Here is a 13,359-nt window from a genome sequence, read left to right on the forward strand (position 1 = left end):
TAGACTGAAGAACAAAAGGACAGCAACTTGTCTGTTCCCCTTCCCCCAATTCCCCAGTGCTGTTCCCATCCCCCAATTCCTCAATAAAAATCTTAAAAAAAAAAAGTAGTACAAAATTATATTTATGCTACAAATACAAAGACATAAAAATGATGTATGCCCAAGAAAAAAACATAGAAAAATATAAAATTTAATTTGTTGAATTTTTAATTTACTCATTTTCTTCTTTTATTTCTGTTACTGTCACTAAAACACACCAAGTAATTCAGTATACAATCAATAAAACATACATCTTTTTCCACTAAAATTTAAGTTTAAAAATACAAAATTATGGTAAGTAATTCTCCAGAACTGAGGATGAAACAAGTGTCCACTTCTACAGGAAACACATGGCTGGGTTATACTGAAGCCCGAGTTCTGGCAGTAGCTCTGACACTCTTACTCCCAAGCCCAGTGACCTTGTCCAGTCAAATCACAACCTTTCTGTGCTTCATCCTCCTCCCTTCACTACTTAAAAACTGACTCATATTACTCCACAGTAGTTTTGTAAAGACCACTCATTTGTTATAAAACATAAAGCACCTTACAAGTAAAGGTATCTTCAGTGTCTGTAATACAATATTCTAACAAATCAAATGTTGGGGATATTGTACTACATGGATCTGTCTGTATATCATTAAAGAGATAGCCCTTGATTTTCATTAATTCATTATTCATATATCAATAATTTAGAAACACATTTATTCAGAGGGCAGTAGATGGGGGGAGGGGTATTGTTATTTTGTGAGGGGTGAAAAGGATAACCATTGCATTGCTCTGTACACCTGAAACTAACAATAAAATAAACAAAACATATTTATTCATTTATTTTAAATTCCAAAGGTTTTATACAAATAAGCTATGTATGTATTCCTTTATTATTATAAACAGATTTTTTTTTTAGAATTCTATTAAGATAGACTTGCATTACGAACTCTTTGAAATTACTTAGAAATAGTTTATAATTTTACTCAGGTGGTTTTTCTCCGGACACAATCAAGAAATATAGCAAACATTCAGTTTGTCAGATAACTGGAGAGTTGATTACAAGCATTTTTGATAGCAGATAAGTAAAACTTTTCTAAATTTATAAGTGCTTCTGACAACTTATGATGGCTATTAATTAAAACCATAAAGTAAGACATGATCCAAACTATGCTGAATGAGTTTCAAAATGACCTAAAAACTGCTTCACCTAAAAAAAGAGCTAATTTTTATAACACACGTAATCTTTTACATCCTAACACAAAGACAATTCATAGCTGACATTTTTTTATTAACGGAGAACTACATATTTTTACCTTGCTTGGAAGCAAATGTGCTATGTGGAGACAGGTTGCTGCTACCAAGACGAGAACAGTCCGGTTTCACAGAATACTTTTCCACTGCTCTAGGAGGAGGCATAGTAACAGGCTGAAAACTACTAGTCTTGAGCGCAGCACTAATGAAATGAGTCTAGAAGACACAAAATTATTTTATTAATTTCAAAAATCACTTGAAAGAGTTAGGTGACAAAATACATTGAAATTTATTAGAGGACTTCAAAACAATTTAGTAGATTTAATAAACAGTGACACTCCGTACATGACATGCAACTATCCACTGCAGCAGCGATGTCATTAGAAGGATACAACAGAACGAAGGTCTGCACGAAGCCTGGCTCTCTGGTGTGATCTTGATCATTTATTTAATCATTGTAAACTCAGTTCCTTCCTTCCTAGTTCAGAGATGGCTCAGGGGCCACTTAAACAGGCGAGGTGATGACCAGAAGACAGGGGCCCTAGCCCTAGACCTCTACTTCAACCAGATAATTTAAAACCAAAACATCTCATCTTTATGTCCTGGATGATTTTGTTTGAAGTAAGGGTTAAAACCCATTGCTACTGAGCCCTCAAATAATAGTCCATACTTAGGAGCAGCAATGATACATGCATTTATATATAAGTGGAACCTATAATGACAACGGTTTTCAAAACTATTTATTAAAATATCTGGGATGTATGAGTATCTTACCTAATAAAACTGATTTCAAAAGAGAGTTTTATGTCTTGTAAAGAAACACCTAAAAACATTCATAGTTTTATAGAATTCTTATTACTGTGTAGATATCTCTCCACATAAAACAGATGGGACTGGCTCAATAAATTTCATTTCACTGCGCATTTTTTGAACTACTAATATACCTAGTATGTCACTGAAACGTCAACTTTCTCTGTAATGATAAGCTTTATAAATAAGATGTCTGAATTACCAAAGATCCCATTCTCCCAAATCAGAAAGTCAATAAATTATGGGTTTACTAATGAAATGATAAATGAATGGCAGACAGGCACACAGAATAAGTAAGACCCTCTCCTTAAGAAATCAATATGCTTTTCAAATGTATCATCTCATTTTGTCCTGAACAAAAAAATACACTTTCTAGGTAAAGAAATCAAGACTCAGAGTGCAGTATCTGTACTGGGAATAGAACTCTGATAGACTCTATCTAGCCTCTCTCTCACTAGATAACATGCTGCATACTCAATTTTAGTTGTGCATGGAATACTTACTAAAACTATACTTTGCATGCCCATAATCATTCCAATAAAAATAGTATCTTCATAAGGGGGAGAAGGGGTGGTAGAAGAAGGGAAAGGGGGTCAAATACATGGTGATAGAAGGAGAACTGGCTCTGCATGGTGAGCACACAATGCAATACATAGATGATGTATTACAGAATTGTACACTTGAAACCTACATAATTTTACTAACCAACGTCACTCCAGTAAATCTAATAAAAAAGTAAAGTTAAATTTAAAAAATTCTTAACAGACATTTAAAACTATTACTAAAGGCTCCTGTCAGATTTTGTAGCCAGATAAAAAATTCCGTGAAAACAAAAATACTATCTTCAACCACATGAAAGCTCAAGACAAACTATTAAGACGTCTTGAAAATACAGCACATTAGTGTTCATTTTGTGATAATATATTGAGCTATAGTAAACGTATTTTGTGTATTCTCCTGAATGTTATATTTTAATGTTTACTGAGTACCTGAGTGCTGGGAACTATTCCAGGACCTGGAAATTCCACAATAAATAAGAAATTATACTATCAACTTCTTGTGAGGGTAACACTTCTTTTTATAAGCGCTCAGTGCCTCATATTCAAAAGACACTAAAAAATGTTCATTTAAGTAATTAACTGAAGAAACAATATGTATACCAGATGGTTCTCATCCACAGTGTGTATCAGAACAATTAGGGAGCTTTTGATTTCCAGGACCCACCTCAGACCTGCTGTCTTAGAATCTCTGAGAGCTATAGCAGATACGCTTTTATGAAGTTCTCCAAGTGATTCTGATGCACATTCCCAGGCTAAGAAACACTGATGTAAACACTTTCAATGTGATATAAGCATTTTTAAAATGATAAGATTAGAAATACTACAAAAGGAGAAGCCAACTACAAGAAGAGGTCTTACAGAACTAGTGACATTTGAACTAGAACATGCTGAGTTCTCCACAAAAAGGGGAAAGAATGATGAACAAGCAAATCATTTAAGAACTAAAACTGTTACAATCTAATGAGCTATTTCAATAATCAATGAATATTAGCTTGGAGATCCAAGTGATAAAAGACCATGGGATATGTGCTGGCTTTGTTGTAGATACATACCTGAATATCTATTTGTTGTTGCTGTAATTTTTCAAGATGCCTAATATGCTGCTCCATAAACACATTCATTTGCTTTTCATGTTCATGACAGTGTAGTTTTTCCTGTTTATTCTGAATGCTTGTTTGCTGCTCTGTAACACGTTGTAACTGTTTATCAGTCTCCTGTAACTTACTGAGTAATTCTGTAACAGAATTGACTTTTGCTTCCAAATCACTCTGTACCTAAAACAGTACAAATATCAAAAGATATCGAAAACATGCTCAATTACTAGAAAGGTTATTTAAAGCAACTGGTATTGAGAAATGGTCAAACCAGATTTCACCCTCTAAATCTTTTTATGCCTTTATTTTTAGAATCACAGAAAGAAAAGGCACAACATAGCTATCCCTAAGCAGATCTTTTCTCTCATAAAAAATACCAAATTTGCTACATACAATTTTTATAATGCCAGAAATAAAATACTTAAATGGAAATTTAAAAAGAAGGAAATAGCAAAACAAAGTAGCTTTTGAAACTTCATTAATCTCAGGTTGTCAAGTGAGCAGCCTGGAGTTCTAGTCTTGGCTCTGTCACCTGTTTGTTAGCTCTGGGACCTTGTGCTCGTCTGACCTGTTTCTCAGTTTTCCCATTTACAAACTGCAGGGGTTGGCACAGATGATTTCTAAAGTCCCATCTAGCTCTAAAATTAGGATGACCGGCTATCCTGGGTTGCCCAAGACTGAGGAGTTCCCAAGATGAGATATTTTCAGTGCTAATTTGGGAAAAGTCCTGGGTTCTCGAGAATTATCACAGCAGTGAGGGTTAGGTAAGTATCACAACTCCTGGGAGATAATACACAACCACAAACAGGAAAATTCTTTCCAACTGAGAGCAACTACAACGTCCCTAGTCTATAGCTGGACACAACCATTTATAGAATCAGTTCCTAATAAATATTTTTCCATTTTACAAAGTATTTAGAAATGAATATCTGGGGAGAAAAATATACTTTTATCAGTGGAGCTGCTGTTGCAATGGCGGCAGCAGTTGCTGCAGCCACAGTTGTAGCTGAATCAATTGCACTGGGCGAAGTTCTAGTCTCCTGAGTAACAGCGTCCTTTTCTGTGCCAGCATCCTCTAAAAGCTGTACCTTTACTTCCTTAAAAACAGGCAAGCTTTGAACTCTGTAAATTAAAAAAGAGTAAAAATATATTCAGTAAGCTACACTGAACCATTTCAAGAAATACCTACGGTGGTAATCTGCTGGAAGTAGGTTTCCTTGATTTTTGAAAAAAGTAAATGACCTGGTTTTCCTTATCAGCATCCTATCAGTCATTTGGTTATTGAAATCTAGGAAGGCTCAGGTCACTAAACGCTAAAGAAACAAGAAGGTAATTCCTTGAAGGCAGTGATATTTCAGAAAATAAGATACATGTGAAAAAGACACGGGTACAATTGCAAAGATCTATAATTAAGAAGTACAAACTTAAAACATGCAGAAAAGGCTCTCAGAATTCAAGTACCAAGTTTTACTCGCAAAGAAAGATAACGCAAGAGGGATTGTTAAACTGCTGAAAAATATTTTTTTTAATTGTAGCTCATTTAGATTTAATTAACAAATGTCACAAAGTATGTTAAAATGGACACAACACACACACTATTAAACAGCTTGAATTAAAAATGAGCACAGCAAACAGATACATATTTGCAATAAAGTATTTTAACTAAATATTAAAAATAAAAGACTGGTCAATTTTGCTTTATATTTGGCCTAAAGAAGACAACAAAATAAACCACTGACAAAATTAGAGTTCCTGGTGAAAGAGTCTAAGTGAAACAGGCAGGAATGCACTCCATCCCCCGGTGCTGAGTTTCCCCTCTTGATTTTTTTAAAATACTGTTTTTATTATATTTTTCAATTACAGTTGACATACAATATTAGGAGTACAATACAGTGATTATACTTTTTTTTTTTTTTGCAAGGCCCTGCCTCTCCATGAGCTGTCTTGGATGTGCTTACGGCAGAACCAGCAGCCTAGATGCAGCAAGTTCCCTGGGGTGTAAGTCAGACCATTTCTAGGGTTCAGCTGGATGGTGTCTTAGTCCGTTTGGGCTGCTGTAACAGAATACCATAGAGTGGGTGCTTTATAAACAACAGAAACTTACTTCTTGAAGTTCTGGAAGCTGGGAAGTCCAAGATCAAGGTGCAGGGAAATTCAGTTTGGTGAAGACCCGCTTCCTGGTTTGTGGTCACTGTCTTGTCGTTGTGTCCTCACATGGTAGAAGGCACAAGGGAGCTCTTTGGGCCCCTTTTATAAGGACACTAATCCCATTCAGGAGGGCTCTACCCTCATGACCTAATTACCTACCAAAGGGCCCTCCCCCGAATACCATCACATTGGGGGTTGGGTTTCAACATAAGAATTTTGGGGGATACACACATTCAGTCCATAGCCAATGGTGAGCTGGAGGGGCACCAGGTCTTAGTAATGGTCTCCCAGCTCTGGCGTCATGATCACCAAGTCCTTGAACGTGGCTCTTAGGAAATGATGCTGACCCTGGGGGCTTTGGGTCTGACATTGATTGAGTCAGAGCTGAAAATACTCTGGGTCCTCTGAACCATGATGCACTAAGGCTGGGCTCTCTTACTGCCTACCCAATGTGCAACAGCTACTATGAAGCTGGTGAGGCAAGATTATTCTTGACAAGCAATTTTCTCAATGTCCCAGGTGAGGTTTGACCAAGCTAGGTAGTGGAATCAGATCTCTGCCAAGATTTGGCCCGTGGAACTTCTAGAAAGGCAGACCAGCTAAAAGGCAAGACTCCCCATCCAGTGTGGCCAGGCCAGGACATGACTTGGTCAGATCCTCAAGATAGTAATGCAGGTATTTACCCAACTGAGATGTTTGTGGTTTATAAAGATCTTTGGTGAAGTATTTCACTTTACTGCCAAGTGGATCTTCTTGGGCTATTAGCTCTTGCCACGTTATACCTTCTCAAAACGCAAGTTCATTGTGGGGTCCTTGCCCACTGTGTTAGTTTGCTGAAGCTACCATGATATAGTACCATAGACTGGCTTAAATAACAGAAATATATTATCTCTTAGTTCTGGAGGCTGGAAGTTCAAAATCAAGTTGTTGGCGTGGCTGCTTTCTGGTGAGATCTCTCTCCTTGGCTTGTAGATGGCTCTCTTCTCTCTGTGTCCTCACATGGTTTTCCCACTGTGTGTTTGTGTCCTAATCTCTTCTTATAAGGACACTAGTCATACTGGATTAGGGCCCACCCTAACGACCTCATTTCTACCTTAATCAACTCTTTTTTTTCCCTTGTCTTAAAAAATGTATTTAAAATTTTCAATTATAATTGACATTTAATATTACTTTATATTAGCTTCAGGTGTACAGCATAGTGGTTAGACATTTATAGAATTTATGAAGTGATCCCCCAATAAGTCTAGTACCATACATAGTTATTACAATATTATTGACTATATTCCCTATTCTGCACTTTACATCCCCGTGGCTATGTTGTAACTACTAATTTGTACTTTTTTTTTTCAGTTTCAGGTGTACAAAAACAATGTAATAGACATTTGCACCCCTCATAAAGTGATAACCCCTCTCCCCAATCTACTACCCCTCTGAAATTGTATATCGCTGTTATCATAATTGGCATGCCCAAGGTCAAAGACAAAAAGAGAATCTTATAAGCAGCAAGAGAAATGCAGTTAGTTACCTACAACGGAGCTCCCATGAGATTGTCAGCTGATTTCTCAACAGAAACTTTGCAGGCCAGAAGAGACTGGCATGAAATATTCAGAGTGATGAAAATCGAAGACCTACAACCAAGGGTACTCTACCCAGCAAAGATATCATTTAGAATAGAAGGACAGATAAAGAGCTTCCCAGACAAGAAAAAGCTAAAGAAGTTCATCAACCCCCACCTCTTGATTTTTAAAGAACGTACAGAGACGCTCTTAAACTTACTCTTCTTTGATATTTCCTCATTTCTAACAGCATCGTTTTTCTCTCTGAGCATCATTTTTCTCTATCTCAAAATTTTGAAGTTATTTTGACTTCTCTATCCTCCACTTAGCTTCTCATACTCAATTGAGTCATCAAGTTTTGTCAATTATTTCATCACAATTGCAGGAATAGTGTCATAGAATTATGGGGGGGAGGGGGCAGCAGGCTATCATAATTTCCTAATTGTACAGATGAAGAAACTGAGGTCCACAGAGGTAATGGGATTTACTTGATCAAAGTCACAGAACTAGCAAGCGGCAGAGTTAGGGTCCGACTCCCAGAGATCTTCCCAGGACACCTAGTTTTCTCTCTCAGAACAGCATTTCTCTCTTATTATTTCTCCCTCTCCAGTAAAACACTTCATCACCTCTTGCCAACTATTTTCATTCTTCTAGTTTTTACTTGCTTAAAAACTTCCCACACATATTTCTCCACCATTCACAAATCTAAAATTGTTCCTTATAGACAACTGAATGGACTGAATTCTTCTGTTTGGCCTTCCACAAATTCCATCCTCTAGCCCTGCCCTAGCTTCCTATATATACTTCGTTACTTCAGAAAACAGCCCTCCAGAGTTACACTCCTCACTGGCTATACCACACCACTCCCACAGCTGACCCCATGCTTTTTCTCACTCTGTTCTCTCAACCTTCTTCTATCCACTTACTATATCCTTCCTCTTCTTTAAGATCCAACATCAGCCTTACCTTTTTCAATAGGCCTGTCCTTATAACACTTCCTCATGATCTCTCCCTTCATTAGCACTTTTGCATTCACTGACTATAGCACAAAGTGAGGCTTAACAATCAGCCATGCTGTGGTTTAAATGTCTGTACAGAACACTTTAATAATATGCTGAAAGCAGTTCTGTTTCCTATGAGTTCTAATCTATTCCTCCATATATGTACATGTTAGCTCCCCAACTGAACTCTAAGCAACCTGGGATGGAGACGGCGGCCACAGGGGGGAAGGACTTCTTTTACATCAAACAGCAACTAACAAAAAGGTAAACACATAGCAGGTGCTCCATATATGTATATTTAACTGCCTGAGTGGTGTGCTGACAAATATAATTCAGGTATTCCCTATCTTTCAGTATTCCTGTGTGAAGTTACCTTTTAAGATCTCTCATTCTACATTAATGTGGTAATTGACCAACAAGAGAAATATAATAAGGCTAGACATTGACTTATTTATAGGCTTTTACATTTTATTTTTCCCAACTATCAATTTAACTAAATGCTCAATGTAGCAAATGTAAAAAGCTTCTAAGTGTAACAAACTGGTAAAATGCATATAGCTCTCCCATTCAGAAGAAATTATTTCTTTCTAGTCTTTTTTTAAAAGATTTATATTAAAATATAGCTAACATACAAATATTATATTAGTTTCAGGTATACACCATAGTTATTCAACATTTATATACCTAAAAAAGTGATCACCATGGTAAGCCCAGCAACTATCTGACACTGTGCTATGCTACCACAATACTATTGACTATATTCCCTATGCTGTACATTATATCCCTGGAACTTATTTGCTTTATACCTGAAAATTTAGACCTCTTATTCCCCTTCACCTTATCCTCCCAATTTTTTAATTTTTCAATTACAGTTGACATTCAATATTATTTTATATTAATTTCAGGGTACAGTAGTTAGACACTTATATAATTTAAGAAGTGATCACCCTCACTCGTCTTTTTTTAGAACTTTTTTCTTTGTTCCTAAATCCTCTGAATCTGGCAACTATCCCAGTGCCATGCTGAAACTGCTCTCGCCAAAGCCACTAAGGATTCTTCTTGCTCAATTCAATGGGCACTTTTCAGTCCTCATTTTTCTTTACTTCTAAGCAGCAGATCAGACTTAGAGCCTCATTTCCCTTGGCTTTGTTAACACCATACCTGCCTACAACTCTGGACAAACTCTCTGAGTAGCAGTTAGTAGCTAGCTTGCTATCTCTGAACATCTCTTAAAGGTCTGGTTTTCTCAGTCCTACGCTATGCCATCTTTCTTTTCACTCTCACACTCTCACTGAGTCACTTTAAACCATTTCCAGAGCTTAGACTCCATCTACATACTAATGACTTCTGCATCTAGATTTCTACCTTAGGTCCCTTTTGTGAACTTGACCTTTATATTCAATTTCCTACTGGACATTTTTCACCTGGAGATCTCATAGGCAACTCAAATCCCTGTCTACATCCAAAATGAAATTTATTCCTTCAAGGATTCTTTCTCAAGGATTCCTTTTCTCAATGAATACTACTACTGACCATACATCTATACTAGCCAAAAAGCTGGCATTCACCAGTTCCTTTCAGTATCACCCAACTCTGTCTACTCCTCTCCAGCCCAGCATGACTCCCGCCCTCATTCCACCACTCCTCAATGTATTCAGGACTAATCTAACCCATCTCTCAGAAAGAGCCCTGAAAAACACGTAGCCAATGGTTTCCTGTATACAGTCCAATCCATTTCCAATCTGTTCTTTGATATTGGTACCTGAGTGAACCTTTTAAGAACTATATATCATGCTTTAAAACTTTTAAATGATTTGCCATTTCTCTTAAAGTCCCAACTCCTTTAGAAGAGTTCATCATCTGGCCCCTTGCTTACCTGTCCCGTCACATTTTCCCCTAGTTCTATATACTCTGGCCAGGCTTTTAATTCCTAAAAGGCTCCAGTCTATTATTACCTTTTATTATTATAACTTTAAAGAATATTATGATATCAAATAGGGCAAATTCACCATCATTCCATTTTTGTTTTTCCAAAATTAGCTATTCTCAACTGTGTGTATTCTATATGTATTCTTAATTTTATATATATAATATATATACACGATATATTATATATATATTCTCAACTGTATGTGCTTTGAGGTTAATTTTAGAATCACTTTACCAAATTTCATCTACAATTTTCATAAAAGGAAAAAAAAATCAAGTGACATACACTACAGAGAAATGTATTTCTTGAGACATAATTAGACTGTCTTTTAACCCAAGGTAAGAGTTACTTTTATAGTTCTGATTCAACTATTATTCTCTACATTGCAGTTACCTTCTCAGAGGCCCTTCCCAGTTTTCTTTTCTTTTTATTTTAAATTCTGTTCATTCATCCTGCAATGGGGAGATATCTACTGTCATCAGACGAGAAGGGAAGTGTTTACAGTTACCTCTCGCTGCCCACTTGTTTATGAACAACTTCTCCCTCTCAGACGTGCGAGTTCTGAGAGGTCTGAGAGATTTTAGTTCAGAGAGCTCTGATTTGAAGGCAAGTTGATAAAGTCCCTATTGTGGTTGCAAGCAGCCACTTCTATTGGAAGACAGCTGGATAAAAGTGGTAACCACTTTCTGTACAACTGAGTCACATGTAATCTGCAATTTTTAGTCCAAGTACAGAATTTAAGAGACTGAACCCACCCCTCATACCCTTACCTGCCCTAATATAGTTACAAACCCCAGGATACAAACTCCTCTCCTAACCACCATATCATACACTGGGAATTGCAGGCTGAAAAAATGCAAAGAGGAAAAACACGATGAGGCCAAACAACCAGCTGTGAAACTCTGGCTGGCTCAGATCACACCTTTGTGGTTTAGAGATAGTATTTATTTTTCTTAGTCCAGCATTTCCCAGAACGTAACATGTATACTATGGACAACTAGGTAGAAAAATAATAAACTTTTTATTTTAATAGTTGTGCATTTATTCTAATTCCATTATTAGAAATACTGATTTTCCCCCCATTAAAAGAATATAAAATTTTCCTTTTTGAATAAAGAGAGTTCAAAAGTAAGTAAAAAATTTTCCTGTTTCTAAAGGATCTTCCATTCTGCTGTGGTTCAGGTGTAGAATACATTTAGCCTGAATATGTATCTCATCCTGTCCCCGCTAATGATGTAAAGTGCAGCACAGGGAATGTAGTCAATGGTCTTGTATGTACGACGTCAGAGGGGTAGTAGGCTTGTGGGGCGTGGTGGGGTTATCACTTTGTGAGGGGTGTAAATGTCTAATCATTATGTCGTTTTGTACACCTGAAACTAAAAAAAAGAAAAAAAGAAATGGTTCACATGGAAAAAAATCTTTCCCAGGAAAAGTCTGAATACCCTTTGACGGTAAATAATAGGTATTATGTATTTGCAGCTGCCTGACCACTGCTACAGGTAGTATAGGGACATGATTAAGACTGCAGGCTCTAAAGGGAGACTGCCTGTGTTTGAATTCCAGCCTAGTGACTACTTGTTAAATGACACAAGGAAAATCAATCTCTCTGTGCCTCAGTTTCCTCATCTAAAAAATGGGAATTCTTTAAAATTAGGATGATAATGGAATCTATTTCATTGGATTTTTTGAGTATTAAAAGCATTAATGAAAAAAAAAGGCATTAATGCACATAAAGTGATTAGAACAGTACCTCTTCTATAATAACTGTTAACAGCTATTAAGTACTTTATATGTGCCCAGTATTTGAAAAATGCTTTACACATATTATCACACAATACATATTTCACACATTGAAGAGAAAGTTTTTCCAATGTCCAAAGTATAAATGAAATTGATTTTAGAGAATCACATAGAACCACAAGAAATGACCCACCAATTTTCTGTAAGTGAAACTTACTTTTGCTTTAAAACTGCTTTTAGAGCATCTTTCTGTCCCGTGGTGTACTGAGAAATAAAGATGTCATCTGCTGCAAAATCAAGACACAAAAATATAATTCAGATTCCTAAACATTTATTAAATTTTAATAAGCTACTAAAAAAAAAACCTCTTTTAACTAAGAGAATATTTAAGAATTCAGCAATAGGATTTGTGAATTTAAAAAAGGCAATGGAAAAAAAAAGGCAAGGAATAAGTTAAGTGACTAAATAACAACAGTCATTACCCAAGAACCCAGGGGAAAAAATTGTATCAGAAAAACCTGGGACCAAATTGGAAACATTTGCTTAAACTCTAAAGACAAAACTGCTTAGAGTAAAATAAAACCAACTGCTTAAAAAAATGTCATTAAATAAAATTTCCAAAGCATATTTTTAATCTATTATCTTTACAAAGACTATCCAAAACTTGAATTTAGAATTTATAAACAGGTTTCTAACACCAAACCTATACAATTGGATGGTAGTAATAAAGTCACCTTTAACAGTGCAAATCTTTCTCTGGATTTTAGAGAATCTGTTAATAGCTTAATTTAGAAGAAAAAGCTAATTAAAAGTAAAATAAGAAAAAAACTATGAATGTCTAAAAATCAGTGAATACCTAAAAATCTAAAACTCTATCCTTATGAAGGAAATTCTGACACAGGTTAAAACATGGATAAGCCATGAAGACATGCTAACTGAAATACATCACAAAAGGTCAAATATTGTCTGAGTCCGTTTATATGAGGTATAGTAAAATTCACAGAGACAGAAAGTAGAATGGTAGTTGCCAGGGGCTTGAGGGAGCGGGGAATGGGGAGTTAATGTTAATGAGGAGTACAGAGGTGGAGTTAAGGAAGATGAAAAAGTTCTGGAGGTAGATGCTGGTGATGGCTGCATACCAATGCAGACATACTTATTACCACAAAACTGTACACTTGAAAGTGGTAAAAATAATAAATTTTATATTATGTGCATTTTGCCACAATAAAAAAAAATTCAAAT

General features: G+C 36.1%; 1 protein-coding gene across 3 annotated transcripts in view; it reads right to left on the minus strand.

Moving 5' to 3' along the window:
• Positions 1–13,359, minus strand: part of KIAA0586 (KIAA0586 ortholog) — a 93,834-nt gene that overhangs the window by 74,587 nt on the left and 5,888 nt on the right. For 2 of the 3 annotated variants that reach the window (XM_019644751.1, XM_019644732.1), the window contains exons 5-8: positions 12,335–12,404; positions 4,690–4,864; positions 3,701–3,922; positions 1,341–1,494 (exon numbers count right to left, since the gene is read on the minus strand). In XM_019644751.1, coding sequence (XP_019500296.1) covers positions 1,341–1,494; positions 3,701–3,922; positions 4,690–4,864; positions 12,335–12,404 — 621 coding nt within the window. The remainder of the gene's footprint in view (positions 1–1,340; positions 1,495–3,700; positions 3,923–4,689; positions 4,865–12,334; positions 12,405–13,359) is intronic. The other variant, XM_019644743.1, reaches the window with a different exon arrangement.

This window comes from Hipposideros armiger, unplaced genomic scaffold, assembly GCF_001890085.2.
Source record: "Hipposideros armiger isolate ML-2016 unplaced genomic scaffold, ASM189008v1 scaffold_5, whole genome shotgun sequence".
NCBI lineage: Eukaryota > Metazoa > Chordata > Mammalia > Chiroptera > Hipposideridae > Hipposideros > Hipposideros armiger.